General features: G+C 36.9%; 1 protein-coding gene across 2 annotated transcripts in view; it reads left to right on the forward strand.

Moving 5' to 3' along the window:
• Positions 1 to 15,063: 15,063 nt before the first annotated feature.
• The window catches only part of LOC131240419 (serine/threonine protein phosphatase 2A regulatory subunit B''beta-like), a 73,216-nt gene continuing 69,200 nt past the window's right edge, over positions 15,064 to 19,079 (forward strand). The window contains exon 1 of one of the 2 annotated variants that reach the window (XR_009168751.1): positions 15,064 to 15,717. Coding sequence is in view for 1 of the 2 variants with exons in the window: in XM_058238632.1 (XP_058094615.1) it covers positions 15,568 to 15,717 (150 nt within the window). In the remaining variant the exon portion in view is untranslated. The remainder of the gene's footprint in view (positions 15,718 to 19,079) is intronic. The other variant, XM_058238632.1, reaches the window with a different exon arrangement.

Raw genomic sequence — 19,079 nt, forward strand, 5'->3', positions numbered from 1 at the left:
GACTCGAAGTCCAGCGACAAGGTTTCTGAAAATCCCAAGGTCTTCAACCAGTCGACCAGTTGAAGTTTACGCAGATGCTGCGCGGACTACGTAAATTTGAGGCAATTTAAGAGGGGTGCGTAATTGGAGTTTTCTAAACTATAAATAGGGGTTCCGAGGGTCTTTATAAGTAATGTTAAGGCATCCTAAAATTATTCCAAATGTTTCTAAAAGGGTTATAGGGTTATCAAGAGTGTAACAAGGGTGAGATTCGAGGTTGTTCGAATCGGGTAAGTCCTCTCTCTTTGTAATTTCTATTTTCATAGTGAAGATTTGTCGCTTTGTGCCGTGGTTTTTTTTTTCCGCAAGGGTTTTTCCATGTTAAATCTTTGTGTTCTCTTGTAATTGCTTGGTGCTCTTGGATTGCTATCCTAGATCTAGATTTGTGTGATTCCACGACTCAAATCCCAACAATACCTTTAGTATAACGTACCCCATAGCCCCCTAAGGGTATCTATCGAATACATCTTTATCATTTACAAAATCTACATATTCATTTATACGTGCATTCTTCCCTAACAATCTAACAACTAAATTCTTTATACACATCAACATAAGTAGCTTTACGGCGTCCATGTGAAAGTTGGTCTTTCAAATATGCAAGCATGTAACTTTCAAATCCTTATTCAAAATTATAAACTTATGCTTAAAATATAGTTTCCTGATAGCTTCTCTTCATAGTCCCGATATAGTATGGTTCAATTTTCTCTCTCTTGACCAATTGATACCCATAATTAAGGTGAAGTTTATGTCTGTAAATATGAGAATTGTGCCATATACGTCAAACTGAAGGTCACCGAAGTGTCTCTGCATCAAGCAATAGATCATCGGTCCATTTGCCTTCCATCCACTTTTATCGAAATCAAGCAGATTTTCGAATTAGGTATTTCTGAACATCTTTGCCCTAACAAGGCAATTGCTGAAAATTTCCTTCGATACTCGTTTCAATGATATTGAGCACCTGAGGGAGACCTTTGCACCATCGTAATCTAAGCACAGACCAGGTTTTCTCGCCTCACATAAGGATTCTTTGAAAGATAGTATTTGTAACTGTAATCATACACGCTGCGTTTTGCTGATATTCACCGTAGATAGCTAATATTCACTGTGAATAGCCAATATGAAAAGTCAAACATCCACACAGAATTCACTATTGTGGAAGTCAAAACGGTTAAAGGCTTGAAGCATGCAATAGTGAGGATTCGATTGGATCTCACTACTATATTCAAATTTGACCTTAATATAATTCATATTTATTTTTGTGAAATTGAATCCGGTCCATTTAATTAATCATACCTATTTTAAGATCCAACTCCTCATTATACGGGTTCTGAGTGAATCGGATCTCGGATTTGACCTACTCCATTAAGAGCTCTAATCCTAAGGGACTTAGTGACCAAAAAAGAAAGGTATTAGGCACCCATTTTCACTTTCATGGAGTATGGTCTCTACATTATGACATATCATTTTTTTCCCAAAGATTTATTGGAGTTTTAGATCAGCTACATCTGTAGTGTAAGTAGACAAGGTGTAAGTAAACAAATGGTAGAGAAAAGGAAAGCATAATGAAAATGCTCAATACTATGTGTGGAATTCTAACGTAGACTTTTGAAGATGTAAGACAAATGGAGGAAAATCATGCACTCTTATATATAAAAGAGATGACCGGTGTTGTAGATTCTGACCCTACTCCATAACTTGTATAGTTTCAAAACTGACAGCCATTCAACATCTCTGAACTTATCATGAGGTGACTTCCCAAGCTCACTTATCACCCAAAATTTCTTGCTCAAGTTGACTCCCACTCCTCAAGATAACTCATCTGAGCCTAACACCATTTTTCTCGATCTCACTAATTTGTGGGCATTAGGATCTCACAATCTGTACAATTTGTTCCATTCGTATATATATATATATATATATATATATATATATATATATATATATATATATATATATATATATATATATATATATATATATATATATATATATATATATATATTTAAAAAAAACGCTTTTTAGACCTCGCATTTAGCTTCATCCTATCCTCTTTGGTAATCTATATGTAAGCGTCACAACCAAAACTATAAATGAACGAATAATTAATTATTTTTCAAACCATGCCTCTTCAGGGATCTTACAATCAAGTGCAATCGTACGAGAACGATTTATCAAGTAACAAGTCGTATTAACAACCTTCACTAAAAAATATAATTCGAGCCTAACTAAGCTCAACATGCTCTTAGCACGATTCATAAGCATACAGTTCATATGTTCTGCAACTCCGTTTTATTGTATACTTTTAGGGACCATATAATGTTTCTAAATGCCATACTCACTGCAAAAATTCTTAACTTTTTTCCATGAGTATTCTCCTCTATTATTACTTCTTAGACACTTAATTTTATTTTCCTTTTAATTTTTAACAAATGCTTTAAACTTAATAAAATAATTAAAAGCACTACTTTTTTCTTTTGAACATGTAAACTCATACTTTTATGGATAAATCATTAATAAAATAAATAAAATATTTTAAACTTCTCAAGGATTCAACTAGAACTTCTTGAGTATCAGAATGATTTAAATTTAAAACATTAAAAAAAAAAAACTTTTGGTAGTTGTAACATCCCGGATTTTTGCCAACTTGGAAATAGACGTCCTTGGGCAATGGTTCGATCATAACACCTTATTAACTTCTTAGAACTCAATCCCAAAGCGTCAAATCCTTTTTTAACCCATTTCCTTCAAAATCTCATCATTCACCACCTTATTTTTTAAATATTTCTAAGTAATATTATATTAGACATGAATCTTAAAGTTTAGGTGATGAAGAACAATACTTAAACTAAAATTTACTATAAATAGTAATAAAATAAATAAAATGGGTTTTTGACCCTTAACCTTTTGGAATCTCATAAAATACATAGGTTATTTAGATAGATCAGCTTCTCCTACCCCAAAATCATATATTGCACGTTAAATAACTCATTCCTGTTTGCAAAGGGGACCCAAAAATACATCAAACGGACTCGGGGGGACAAATGATGCAAATTGGGGGGATCCGAGGTGGGCCCCGCATGTTTCCGGCACCCCGGGGGGGAGGACCTCACCCCACCGGTGACCCCTCACTGGAAGGTCCAGAGACTGGCGAGGAACTCACCGGTTCCGCGAGGCCTCGCCGACCAGCTGGCCTGGCGGGTCGCAGCGGGTCGGGTGGCCCGTTTTTTGTCCCATTTTCTGCACTTTTTGTCTAATTTCGAAAAGTCATATCTCCCTCGTTATAACTCCAATTTAGGTGATTCAAAAGTCAGATTGAAGATTGATAAGTCTAGTTTCATATAAAAATAAGTAAAAAATATAATAAAATAATTTAAATAGTAAAATATAGGTTGTTGGGGCAACTATCTGAAAATTATTAGTTTGGACAGTTGCTACTTCTAGAATTTTTAGAATTTTTCTACAACACAAAATCTAATAAAATTTAGTAGGGCTGAAGTGGGCTTGATGATGAACTACTAAAAAAATAATTAAAATAATATACTAATTAAAAGTATCAGAAAGGGACGTAGAACTGCCCTAGGACCTTATACTATCGTAATTAGGGCACGATTTAGTTAAGTGTTAAACTGAACAATCAATAGAATTAGCTTGAACTACTTTAAATACAAACTGCAAGACAAAAAATATGTAAAATCGTTAATGCTACATTATCTTGAAACTTAGGATCCATCTTAAAACTCAGTTGCTCTCGAAAGCACCTTGAAACTTCGTATCGGACCTGGACCGCACGTCGAAAGTCCGGTTACCGTGAAATCATACGGTTAAGACCGCCTCACTGGACTTGACATCCACCTCGAAAATCAAGTCCTAATGATACCCAGAAATGCACAACTTGAGTCTGGAGCGAAGTGTGTGAGAAATGCGAACATCTTTAGAAAATAAACTAAAACTTAAGTGAATTGAGTCGGTTCACTTGTAGGCCAAATCTTAGGATTTTGGCCGTCAGAATTTGACCCAACTATACCCTTAAATTAGGAAAAATTTCCAACACATGTCAGTACACCTATGGCCCTGATCGAGTACCGGTGACTATTGAACTGAAACTGGTCTGCCATGGTCAATCTATAAATCCGATCGGACCGAAAACTTAGATTAACCTAGATCTAATGTCAGAGAGCTTAAGTCTGACTACATGCAGAAAAGGAGCCTTCAAAAGTGCTCCATTGGACTGAAATAGCCATTATTTGGCTATAACCTAAGTATACAATGGCCCTGAGGCCATTGACATCGACTCTGGGCTTATAAATAGCCCTTAAACCCCCTCACTCCCAATCCATACGAATTTCTTAGAAACCCTAGGTGAAAGAGAAAAAAAGGAGACAAAAGAGGAAGGAAGGAGGAGAGATTCTTGGGGATTGTCGTTGGGATCTTTTCCCACAACTCCACATGCCGTTTCGCTTCTCTACTAAGCTACTCAACTTGTTTCGGTTTCGATTTGGGTAAGAAATCCTAACCCTAATCTCATTTTAGAAATCCAAATAGAGATATTGATGAAATATCTAATCTATTTCGTGATTCAGGTAGCCGTTGTGCCATAGACAAAGACGTAGTGTTCAAACTAAGCTCGGTACGGGTTTACCGGCGAAAGGTACGGAGTATAAACGTTTAAGTTATGGTTTTCAAGGCTTTCAATGTCAGTTAATGATTTATGACTGACTTGATTGCTATCACATGCCTAAATACGACGTTTTCTGCGCTTTACACATATATATGAATTATGCTGAATATAGTATATTCCTTGTGTTTGTTGATATGATTTAATGAATATAGAATTTGGATCTGTGCTTGCCATGATTATTAACTATGAATATATGCTCGTTGTGTATGTGGCAACTCCTTTGTAAAAGGGCTCACCAGGATATATGTTATAACTAGTCTAATACATATATGTTAAAGTGTGTAATCTATGTTTTTGTTGAAATGTCTGAATGGACATGGAATTATGATTTGTGTCAGCCATGTCTATGGAATGCAAATACATGATTTGTTATATGCGTGACAACTCCTTGTTGCGAGGATTTGTCCACATATGTGTTATAATCAACATATGTTGTGTATGTTGATATGTGTAGTATAAGTGTGTGACACAATGACTGTATGTGAAGTTGTTAGATGAATTGTACTTAATAGGGTTGTTGGGATAGGATTCCCAACTACCGTAGTTATATGTATAAATTCCTTCAAGTTGTTGTAATCTAAATAGCATGATTTGTGTAGAATACGTATATGTAGAATAACATGTTATATGTGTTTCATTATACATTCAAATGCTTTCCATGTTTGCATTGATTGTTAAATGCTGTATGATTGTCATGTGTACATATTTCTCATATCCGAATGTGTTTGGGACTATGGTATAGTTCAGGCAATCGGTAACTGGCCCTATTTTGGTGGCTAAGGTTGTTTCGCCACGCAGGACGTGTTCGATGAATCCGAGCCGTACTTTGGTTGTCGACGGTGGTTAGGCCACACAGAGTGCTTACGCACTTCATGTCAATTAACTCGAGGTGCGCTTATACCAGTCGAGCTCGTCAAGTAACCCGATTGACCCGATGTATGTTCACTATGTATGGACGCTACTGCTTGAACCTAAGGTACCAACTTACCACTGGAAATCTCGTTAACCTTAATACCCCGATCCGCTAAGACTCATGAGACGGACATGGTGGTATGGGACACCGTGGTCGAGCTGTCGGCCTACTCTGGGGTGACGAGCCTCCCCGTAGTGTCTAGTGAGCAACACATCCTCGTGAGCCGAATACGGTGGTATGAGATATTGTATTCAAGTTGTCGGCCTACAATGATAAGGTGACGAGCCCTTTGTAGTGACCTCAAGCATACTCTAAGACCGCATAGAGGCGACGAGCCTTTACGTAGCAATAAGAGTACATATTAGGCCTGCACTGATAAGGTGACGAGCCCTTTGCAGTGACCTAGAACCGTAACATCGTATGAGATTTATTAGGACTGACGACCTTAGAATGGATCATCTTTTGGGAATTGATATAAGGGAAGTACCTTAGCTTCCCAATCCTGCTGTATGAAAAGGGTCTAACAAGAAACTCGGTAATTATGTTCATGCACCGCATTACGTGTACGTTTGGCGTAGCAGGTCAAGCACTGAGGAAGGGTTGCATGCTACAATCATGAGATAAAGTCGCTAAAGGAGAGTAGGTGAGGGCATGCATCATTATTTCATATCATTCTTGCATTAATCAGAGTATTTAGGGATGTTTGATTGTATTGCTTTATCATTACTGCTTGACTGAATTGATAACATGTTAACCTTTGCTTTAGAGTTCTACTGAGTTGATCACTCACTCCCACGTTACGGGACGGTGTTGTACACACCAACCAGACTCTGTCTTAATTACAGGTGGTGGCGATGCCTACGAGGTGGAGCCAAACTTTTATGATGATGAGGGTTTCTCCTATATGCAGCTATCAGGTGAGTCTATGTAGACCATGTTCTGATCGACGGGGCTTACAGGGATGTTGACTAGATATCATTACACTCGTTATGATTATATTTTGGAGCACATATATATATTCATTTTGTACATTTTGGGGGTATACATGTACATGTTAAACCTAGTAACCTGATCATACTTCGGAGACTTACTATAATTCATATATCTTATACATCTAATACAGTCTTCCGCTTACAAAATTCACTTGTCTCTGGAGTATGATATGTTGTTTTGGTATAATCTCATTCATGTTTAATGCACTAATATGGACAACATTTATTCATCATTATTTATGTTGCATAAGTGATGCGTTGGAACTCGGGAGTCGAGTTTGTGCTCGACCCCCGATTTTCAGGGCGTTACAGTAGTGGATGAAGGAAAATTAGTTATATGAAGCTTTTTAAATAGACAATCCTAAAAAAAAAATATAAATGAATAGATTTTAAGCCAGGAAGTAAATTTTGATCAATAAGCACATTTAGTCATTGCTTACTCGTGTAGCCCAATCACCCATGCTAGATTGTAGTAGAGTATTTCATGACATCGGCAATAATAACATCGCCAACCACGGTATCTCCAATCAAACAATATAAATTGCCCATTAACTTTCCTTTCACCACTACCGTTGCTCCTTTTATACTTTTTAATTGACTCTTTTCACCAAAAATTTTATAACCATCTTCATTGATAGAAAACTCTTCCGCGTATTTGGTACGTGCTGCACAATAGAAATTGTACATGTGATACCATCAAACATGGTAATTTTGACATTGCTATCATCACCCATGTAAACCATGTCACCATCACATGACTAATATATATATATATAATTTCGTGTGGAGTCATATGAAGCAAAAAACCAGAATATAATTTCCATTATTGATATGTAATGCCCCGAAATTCAAGGGGTGAGTAGGAAGTCGGCTCACGAATTCCCGAGTGCCACGTATGTCCTAATGGGCCCCATATGCAATTGTAAATGAAGTATCTTGTGGGCAATAGAGAATTAAACCGAACATAATGTAACAAAATCTCATACAAAAATGTCAAGTGCTACTAATAAAATAAACATCCAATATAAGACCGAAATGTCCAAAATAATATCCAACTAGGGATCTAGTTTCATCCATAAAAACAACCAAAAATGACCAAAGCCCTGGCCTAGTCCCTCGATCGTCCACCAAGCTAGTATGATCTGCCAAAGGTCTGGAAGTACGCCCGCTCTTCCTCGTCGTCCATGCCGGTACTCTCCAACGCATCCTGCTCCATCATTCCTGCATCTATGACAGGTTCTGGTTGGTGTTTTAAAACACCGTCCCAAAGTGTAAGTGAATTAACTCAGTGGTACCATTAATAATAAGTTACACAAATTATCATACAGAAGAGTAAATTTAGTGAACAAAATATATCATAGAATCCTATATACTCTGGTTAATGGAATGCATGATTTAATGATATGATGCATGCCTCTCACCACCAACACTCCCTTGAACGACAACATCTAATGATTGCGAATGACCAACACTCCTTTAGTGCGACCTTAACTACCGAATCGCCAAAGTAAATAATGCAATGTTATGTAAATGATAGCCAAGTTAATTAATTAGGTTCATTCATCCAACATGTTAGGGAAACCAAGATACCCTTGTCGGAAACATTACTCTAATCCGATTGCGTGACTCTAATAGCCGTGGACGTATGACTCTCACGATCTTTAACCTTTGTGGGTTCATCACTCCCATAGCACTTAAGCTCATACGAAAATAGTTAAGACTTAGGAGTCCCACTCGTGATCACTATGGGGAGGTTGTCACCCCAGCGTAGGCCGACAGCTTTGGTACAGGGTACCCTACTACCATACTCGGCTCACGAGTCTTTGTTGCTCATTGGTCACTACATGGAGGCTCATTACCCTAGCGTAGGCCAACAGCACAGGCATAATATCTCATACCACCATCCCCAGCTCATGAGTCTTATGGGCCATAAATCATGATTAATAATAAGCGCAAGGGTCACAGGGTACCTCAGGTTCAATCAGGCATATATAATCATGGTTAACATCCAGAGATGGCCAATCAATGGGATAATATGCCCCCACAAGATGAACCACGGACTATACGGCCTGAGAACATCATCTCGTATAGTCCAACTATGGCCGACAATTCGCGGTTTGATTAGTCGAGCCAAACTTGTCCATGAAATGACCTAACGAAAAGGGGGCCCAAAGGAGTTCCGGTTGATTGGCCGATCCATAAGGGGACATGTGCATATGTAGATAACATATATTCAATAATTTCAGGGACAATTTCACAAGTGACAAGCATATTTCAGCATTATAGGCATATGGACGGTAATATGCTAAACTCCGCCAAAACATCCGCATGTGAAGAGTCAACATTACAATTTTAGCAGCAATTGGAGATCAGGATCAACATAATTCAGTTAGTTAACAAAGATGGACAACCATACACCCATTCACAACAATTTAATTCGTATGTGCCAACATAAATCATACAATTCAGCAAGGTAGCGGAAGCTAAGCACAACAATTTCAACAAATCAACAGGTAGACAAACAATGCATCCAATCTACACCTAGCAATTGCATGTGATGAAGTTCAAGATACCAAATTAGCAATATATTTGGAGAATTACACATGCAATTCCTAATAAACCAACAAACCGACATTCACACATCAGGAAGTTCTCGGGACCTAAATCCCTCTCTCAATTTTAGGAAAAACTTTTGTCTATGTTCCAAATCAAGAAGTTCTAAAAATTTAGCAATATGCAAGTACATATATCACTCACATTTACTAAAATCTATGTTAGGCACGATAATCAGCTACCGAAAGGTAATGGTCCACACCTATTATCGACCGGAAGTTCTTGCGGTTACTCTAGCGGCGTCGGGTCCGCAAACTCGATGTGTCTAGGCCCTGTGCCAAGGAAATGCATGTCAAGATGCATGCATGTGACCCTAGCTTAAGAGAAATGAAGGGGAAGTCGAGATTGTTACCTTGGATCAGCCACACCTCGTCTCTACAGTGATAGGGCCGAGGTTTCCGGCGTGTGGCGGTGGTAGGAGTGCAGGAATTTCAATTCCTTAGCTCCCTTGCACATGCACCCTCCTCTCTCTCTCTCAGTAGCTGGAAATGGTTGTAAAAATGAGGGAGAGATGGCCGAAATGGGTTATATACGCTGATTTTTATTTCATTTGGCCCTGAGTTCTATAAATTCCTTCAAATGGCCCTGTGGGATGCATTTTTTACTATTGGGTTTGCCCTAATGGCCCCCTGACCCATTTAATTTATGAGATAGGTGCCTCATGGCCTGATAAAGGGTTATGTAAAGTTTGACGGCAAACGGATGCGAAATTTTATCGCAGGGGTCCGATTCGTGATCAACGGTCATCTTTTCTCAATCGGGGGTCAGATTTGGCGGACGAGTGCAGGAAAATATCTTCAACATATGGTGCAAATTTGGGTGGAATCCGACGGCTGAAATATCCTAATTTATTATCCTAAGTGGCGGGGTTATTTGTTTTAAAATTCATATTTTTGGTGAATACTTGGGAGAGTTGCATTTTATAAACGCTGGCTGGATGACGCAGATCATCCATTTCTAGGTGTCGTTTGAGTCCATTGTCCGCAATGGACCACAAGCTCAGTGAGATAGACATTATTCTATGATTTCGGAACTAGCGGCCTACTAACGAGCGGTTTAGAACTTGTTCGAAAAATTGGGACATTTCTGAAATAAATTGGGTAAGGAGATTTTTTGGGCACAATTATTGAGGTATCGATTAACTAAGTTCATAGTATGACCTATTCGAAATTAGCGAAAATGGTGATTTGGTCATGATCACTATAAACTGTTGGTTTTAAACTAAAAAAGTAATTGGGTTGATTTGGTTTATTAATTGAGGTCTGGGTCATGGCTGACTTGGCTTTGAGTAAATCTTTAATTTAGTTACGGTTGTTTGATTAGTCAGTAGCAAGTCGATTAGATTTGGGCCCTATGTGAACAAATTATATGGCTAAACTCGATGTTCAAGTGATCGGTTAGAGTCATTGGTTTTATACGGTGGATCAATCTTATTAGTACAGTTTTTTGTTAGTACCAGCTGCGTATAAGCCCATCTCAAGTGTCGAGGGTCAGTAAGTGATGACATGGGTAGTTATAAGAAAAGAAAATTTTAAGAATTTTTGATAATTCAAAATAGCGAAAATTCGAGGTGTTACAGGATGACTCGCATTCTCTCGTGGAATCAGTGCAAAGTATACTTCTCCGTCATCAGATGAATTGTCTTTGTCAAATATATTTCTTTAGGACCCTATAAAATTGATTATTGATCATGTAAATCAAGTTTGTAATTTTTTATTTTAAAAAAAAAATTTCTCGAGTCTACAAAGTTTATGCACGCTGTTCTTCTTTTAGCAATTCCAACACTTAATTATTTTATGCCTTTTCGACTTGGATTTCGTTCGATCTCTTCCACTAGTATCCTTCTTAATAGATTTTACTTTGACCATCATAGCATCACCTGCAAATTCTTCACACATTTTTCTGCAAGACTCTTCAATAAGCAATGTGGACAAGGCTGAATCTATATTGAAATTTGAACCATTATTGAGATTTATGATCAAACCATCCCACGAATCTATCATCAAAGAGAGCATAAGTGTGACATTTTCTTCATCATCAATCTTTACATTGACGATCGTTAATTTGCTAATTAGAGTGTTAAACCCATTAAAGTGTTCTTACAAAGAGGACCCTTAATTTATCTTTAAATTGCACATTTGTCATCGGAGAAATATCTTATTCGACATCAATTTCCTTTCATATAGGTTTCACAATTTGTCCAACAAACCTCTTACACCGGTTTTATTGGATATGTTCAACAAAACCAATTCATCTAATGCAAGAAGAATGACTGCAATGACGAATTAATTTTCTCATTAAATACCATGTCTTTCATCTCTTTAGGCTTGTTTTATTTTCCTTAAATCACAATTGCACACCATTCCTTCACCAATATTGCGTTCAGCTTGAGTTTCTATGTTGATGTGCAATTGGATCCTTCAAACTTTAGCACCTCGAATCCAATAGAACTCGATCTAGCCATCTAAAACACAACTGCGAAACAAACGACAACATTTGTGCTAAAAATATTTCTTAACCATTGGCTCTAATATCAATTATTGTGGAAAAACACTCGCACATGATCCATGTCAGTGAGGCCAAAATACAAAAGAAAATAGCCAAACAAAAGTCGAAAGGGTTAAACCAAAACAAGAGCAAGAGGCACAATGATTTATGTAGTTTGAAATATTCCTACTCCATGAGGTAATAACAAAGCTTCATTCTTCACTAAAAATAAGAGAAACAAAAATATAAGGCTTACCTTTCTCCCACCCATAAAATGAATCCCACACCAGGGAAAAAAGATGAATAAATGGAACAGTGTACCTCTCTCTACCTGTGACCCTCCTTATATGGAACACATTATGCGAGATGACATATAACCAATCACATCTAAATAGGCTTCACCGCACATAGCTATGCATGTGTACGGGCATACGTAGGAGACAGAGTGAGAGGAGTTAGAGAGAAATAAGGAAATAAGGGAGAGGCGTCTCGCACTAGGAGACATCAACACCTAGGACAGTGTGTCTCCACCTCCTCAACATTTTGTCCATTTGTTTCAAGATTAAGAATAATACGATAGGGGTATTTACTCATGGGTGATGTCATTTATGTATTATAGATCAAAATTAAAATAATTTATTTAAAATAGATTATTGATTATTCAATAATTTTATATAGAATGTATTTTCGATTGTTTTCAAATGTTGAGTTGTAAATATATAAATCTCTTAAATAATAAGAATATAAATTAACTTTGAGTATTTACCTTATGGATAAATTGAAAATGTAAAAGAAAAAAGAAGGCACGAGTAATTTATGGTACGTAAAGCAGCTGGTAGTGTCATGTATGTTAAGATATATACTTGTCTTGATATTTATTGTGTCATTGATCATATGATTAAATATAGATTTTATCATTGATCAATCATTAAGAGATTTTTTTCATTAGTAATCAAGTATTTAGATTTTTATGTTGTAGTATCGTAGAGGTGATTCAATAGTTTATGATTCATTAATATTGATAGGGAAAGATATGATGACAATAGTAAATATATATTCAGATACATTTATGCTTAACATGAAATGTATTTTTTATACTTTGGTTAGAAATATATCATACTTTACTATCATGTATGAGTCGCTTGCATTATTGCAATATAGGAGGCCATGTGATAAGCCTTGGTATTGTCATATGTACTAGTAACTTTGTACTTCTACACTATAACAATACTTAATGATAACACTATATGGAGATTCTAAGTTTCATAAGAGATCCAAGTACAATAAGATGAGGTATCTCTACATTGGTGAGTAGGTCATTGAGCTTGGATCTTCATTAGTTATATCTCTACGCGGGAAATGTTGGCTGACCTGATGACTAGCAACTTTTATGTGACTCATTCATGACTCATGCATGTTAAAGCTACGTGATTGCAGAAGATGAGTCTTTGTTGTCTATGTTAAGTTAGATTATATATGGCCCAATAATCACTTATAAGTACATGCACATGCTCACACATATAAATGTGATTATCTCATGCATGTAATAATGAAGTAAAAGTATTATTGCCAACAAGATAATGAGGTGTTGCCAATAATCAACAAAGCAATGAAGTATAGATGATAATTACCATTTAAAGGCTCGATTTATATTTTTTATGTGTATACCATTGTATGGGTATGCCTAATAAGAAAGATGCATGATGCAAGGAACATACACATGAAATGTACATTCGCTTTGATCTATAAGACAATCATGATGAGGTCTTATTAAGATCATCACGATTGACTTTATATCTATTGTATCCAACCAATTCATGTAAGCCTACAACCCGAAATGGGGATAGAGATTAGGCAAATTCAATGTGATAATTACATACACAAGGAATGCTTTATAATTAGTAGGGATGCGTAAATAAAGTCACACATACTCCAGGACCATTTACCTATAGGTGACATAAATTTTAATAATTTTGTTGTGGGAGTTTGCTAGTCATATAGGTGACTTATGTGTCTTTATTGTTCTAAGCCACGCAACGACGTCATAAATAGGTAATGCTATTTTCATGTACATTCTTAAGGTTTTGTGCACATGCTACATAAGCATTTACCTACAGGTGATAGCTTAATTTTAATATTGTCATTGTGGGAGATTGCGACTCTGGTAGATGGCTTATGTGTCTTTATTACTCTAACCAGGTCAAGCACATTCGAAAAGTAGCCAAATCAAAAACAGGGTACACAAATGAATTAGATGAGGATTTTAAATGATTGTATAGTGATTATGGCATGTAATGGAGTTATTCCAGGTGTTTGATTGAATGTCGGTCAAATTTTGTTGAAAACAAGTTTGAAAGATTATTTATATATTATAATTGATATTGAATTTATCCAAGTAAAATTTGTTAAATATAAAAAATAGATAAGTACAATTAACGATTGAAGCATTAGTATTATGCATGTACGCATATAAAAGTTACTCTGGTCTAACATATTTAATAATATTAATGGTAGTAGCCGACGTGGGGGCCATTATGATATAATGTAATAATGGCCATAATGTCTCTTGTCACGACCATTACTAGCATATAATGATCTTATTTATTTATTTATTTTTGCGTCTGAAAAAAAATCAAACTCCTTTTAATTAGTCCTTTTCAGAATCGAAAATACAACTTCACATCGCACGGTGGGTCCCACCTTTACAATTACGCAATGGCCGTTATATAACTGTTTTCAAATATCATGGCCAATCCACTTTTAAATTTAGTACGATGACATCTCTCAAGGAGAATTATAATACTAGGGATTCATCTTCACCAATGAGATTGGAAGGTGTAGATTGTAATTTCATTCACGGAGAGAGTACGGCAATTCAACATCTCAACCAACAAAGAAGGGAGGTCCGGGCAGAATAACGTGTAAGCGTTTGCTTTTGCCTACTTAGTTAAAGAGGCTTTTTTTTGGACTTTTTGGCTGATGTTATACCTAACTTTGGGCGGTGATGCAGACACTATAGAGCTCCGGGCTCCACTTTTTGGGCTGCAAAAAGAACATTTGACGACTATTTAAACCGTCCATTTATTCAAATAAGTACTGGCCTGCATGATGATCGGACGGAGCCTGATTTTTCACCAAAGAGTGGTCACTTGGTTCTGTACCTGATGGACGGTCCGGATCTTGTACAGCCGCTGTCAATTCCCTCCGTCCATCACTAAGGACCGTGTAGACCTCTATCTGTGCACGTGACCGTAGTTTTATACTTCCACCGTATTTTCGTACGTATAATGTATTGGCTGGTTTGGAGTCGACCATGAGGCCGTTTCAGTTGTTATAAAGTTTTTTCGGGGCGTTGCCTGTTGAGACGCTCTCTCTCTCTCTCTCTCTCTCTCTCAGGGTTTGTCGCTCTCGATCCTCTGCGAAAATGGTGAAATACGCCTGAAATTGTATCCGATCTGTGAGAAAACGCCCCGTGATTCCTCTCCGATCGTGTCTGATCTTGAAGCTGTTCATTTCAAGCTCAATTTCAATCTACGAACCCTTGGGGCAGAAGAAAAACAGACGATTTTCACATTTCATGAGTATCTAGGGCTTTTTTTTTGTCGTTTTGAGTCCAAGAGCTGAAAATAACAGGGTTTCATGGGAATTGGCGAGGTGGATGTTGATATATTAATGTATGAGAAGAGAAAGGGATTGAATTGCAGGAATGGAGGGGAAAATCTAGGGTTTGTTGGGTTTAGGATTTCTTTCAACTAGGTGAAGAGGTGTTGAGATCTAGGTTTTTTTTTTTTTTCCTGGTATTTATCTGTTTTGGTTTGTATGAGGAATTCGTATTAATTGTGATGGACATGGAACTCGTGGGAGACGTGGCGTCACTTGACCCGGAGTTGTTGCAGCTGGCGGAGGTTTCTCCGTTCGCTCTCAAGTCGAACCCGAACATTGCCGATGGGCTGTTCTCACAGTGGCTTTCGCTTCCGGACACCAGTCGATTGGTATTTATTAATATTCTTCTTCTTTTTATTTCTGCATTAAAAAAATAAATTTGTTTTGGACTTGCCTAGGTTTGTCTTTTTTGCATGCTTGATTTCTGTTTCTTGGGATGGTCATCCATGTAATTTTATGGCTTAAGCACTTCACTGCATTATTGTGAGTGCATTTATGGACAGGTCAATGATTTTTGAAGAGATTACAATGAGAAACAAGGATAGTGCCTGTATTATCTAAATTGAAGTGAAATTTTCCTGGGAGATTTTCTTTTCAAATTGAGGTAGCCATCTGAATTGCCACCCAAATTAGCCTGCATGTGCACATAGAAAACTAAGAAAATTTGTACGTGGAAAGCTAGGAAAACAATGCATTATGTAAACAGCTTGGCAGAGCTTTTGCTGTCAGGAAGGAGTATGAATGAGTTCACTGTCTGTATGGTTCCATTTAGCAAAATCGAGATTTATTCCCCAATTGATGATGATAAAGCCTACTAATTATATCTTGACAATCTATTAGTTTGATCATCAATGGATTCCTGTTTAGTCCATCCTTTGAAGCATTTCCCCTAGATAACGTCTAACTTCCTCCAAACATTGTCCACTGTTGGAAATGTTCTGTATGGTTTATCTATATAAATGCAGGAAATCTTATGAAATTAAAATATTACTAGCTGAGCATTTAACTTTAAACAGGAATGAAGTCCATTGAGTAATACACAGATTATATAATGAAAGTTCTCATACTGCAGGGGTGTTCATGGAGGCGGACGCTATTTGCATTTCAAATTTTAGAACTGTTGAAATAGTGTCAATAAGAGCATTCATGGAGGTTGCGTTATATTTGGTCTCAGCATCACTGGGCCTTTTCAGGCTTTTGCTATCTTCCGTACCAGTATAATCTACTATGTGCTATGAGGCTGCTTATTCCTTGGAATAAATGGCAAATGTTTTGATTTTGCCAAATGGGTTTTGGAATTAAGTCTTAACCTTACTAATGGGGTTGGCTACAGGAATCTCATTCCATCAGTCCACTCTATCAAGGACTATATCCTCAGTTAAACCATAGGCCAACAAGTATTTTGTAACTACCTCCAATTATGTCTTTTTGGGCCTTCTATTTCCCTTTTTGTAGTCTCAATTTTGAACAAACTAACTCCTAATCAATGCAGTTCTTGATTGCATATGCACATGGCCAAACCATCTAAGTCTATTTTCATCATCTTATTACCTATTGGGGTATTTGTAAGTTTCCCTGAATGCATTCATTTTAACTTGTATTGTTCCTCGTCTTCCCAGCCATCCATCCCAACATCCTCATTTTGGCTACACATTCTATGAATATGTTGTCCATTGACTGCCCGACATTTGTCCCCTAGAGCATCGTTGGTCTTATGGCTGTCCTATAAAATCTATCCTTCATTTTGATTGGTGTGGGGGCGATAACACAAAACTCTAGAGGCACATATCCACTTCATTCATCCAACTTCATTCTATAAGCAACATCGTCCACAATCTCTTAGTTCTCATGCACTATTGAAGATATTGGAAATGGTTATTTTGGTGTACTTCTTAGCCATCAATCTTAACCAATTCCTTGTTTACACACGTATTGGTACTAAAATTGCATTCCATATGCTATGCTTTTGTCGGACTAATTTTAGAACCTTTAGATTCTGAAGCATCTCTCCATGGTTCTAACCTTATGTTGGTTCCCTCCCTTCTGTCAATCAAAACTATGTCAACTGCAAACAACATGCACCATGGGGCCTCATCCTGTAAATGCCTAGTAACTTGTACATAACCAGTGCAAAAAGACATGGGCTCAACGCTGATCCCTGGTGTAGGCCTACTTTAAGTGGAAACTCACTTATCTCTCTACTACCAGTCCCTAACTCAGTTACTTTAATCATGTCAATATATCCTCGTGAAAGTTGGGACTCCTTTCTTTCCTATCACTCACCAGATCATCTATCTTGGGACCCTGTTGCATGCATTTTCTAAGTCAGTAAAAACCATTTGGAGATCCTTTCCTCTCTCTCCAAAATTTTCCATCAACTAACAAAGAAAATAGCCTTAATGGATGATCTTCTTGACATAAAGCTGATATATATATATATATATATTTGTTTTGTTTTGTTGATACATTGGTCTCATGTGTTAATCTTTGATGTGAATCTTCTTCTTCTTTTTTTTTTTGTGTGTGTGTGCGCGCGCGCGCGCAAGAAGCTAATGAGATTTCACTTTGATGGATCATCTCTCCCCAAGTTTTGTAGTATGACTCCTAAATTTAATCATGCGGCTCTATACTCTTTTATTCTTGTAAATAGGCAACATGGTACTTCTGTTGTCATTCTTCTGGAAATTTTTTTTGTTCTCACAATCTTGTTTAACAGCATAGTCAACCAATGTAAGTCTCTCGTGCACTTCTAGACCTCTATTGTCATACCATATGGCCCTAAGGTCTTTCCTGTCTTCATCCTTCTTAAAGCCTCTTTCGCTTCAAATATCCTAATCCTACAAAGGTATCTGAAATATTTAGCCTTTTCAGTTAATGATTCCTTCTATCCCTAAGATTTTAGAGCGTCATCATTTAACAACTTTTGTATATAACTTCCACACCTTTCATTGATCTTGTCATCATTAACCACTAACCTTCGGTCATTACTCTGAATGCATCTAACATGATATTGGTCCTTACATTTCCTCTCCCTCAGTTTTGCAAGTGTGAGGACATCTTTTTCACTATGTATTGTTCAAATCTTCACACGCCTTAAGTTTAGCTTGCTACTTTTGTAGCGTTCTTTTTTGTGTTCTATATTCTTCTCAAACCTTTTTGTTTCTAGTTTTTTGCTAGCCTTCTAACATAATCATCATCATTATTATTTTTTTGTTGCTAATAGTCTTTTGGTAAAACACTTGAAATTTTTTTAATGGTAACTTGAAAGATTTAATTAGCACAATCTTCAAAAAAGAAGAAGAAGATTTTATTAGCACCAAACAAAATAGTAGAAAAATAACAAAGAAAAAAGAGAATAGAAAAGGGATGATGAGAAATCATCCCAGGACCTCCAATTAAAGAGGAGAGAGTCTTCCCCTAGATACCTAAAATGTTATCCAAGTTACGACCTTTGTAATGGGTAGGTCCTGAGGCCCAAGAAATAATTATCAGTAATGATGATTAAAATGATGAAAATGCCCTAAAAATAGACAACAAAGATTACATTGGGCCAATGAAGCATAAATACGTGTAAGGATCAAATTTCCAATAAGTAGCATGGAGAGTCGCATTTCCATCTTTCTTTCATCGTCATCGTCATCGTCATTGTTGTAGCGGTAGCCTTACCATTAAAAGAAAAGGTCATCATCAG

This window comes from Magnolia sinica, chromosome 3 (genome assembly GCF_029962835.1).
Source record: "Magnolia sinica isolate HGM2019 chromosome 3, MsV1, whole genome shotgun sequence".
Lineage (NCBI taxonomy): Eukaryota > Viridiplantae > Streptophyta > Magnoliopsida > Magnoliales > Magnoliaceae > Magnolia > Magnolia sinica.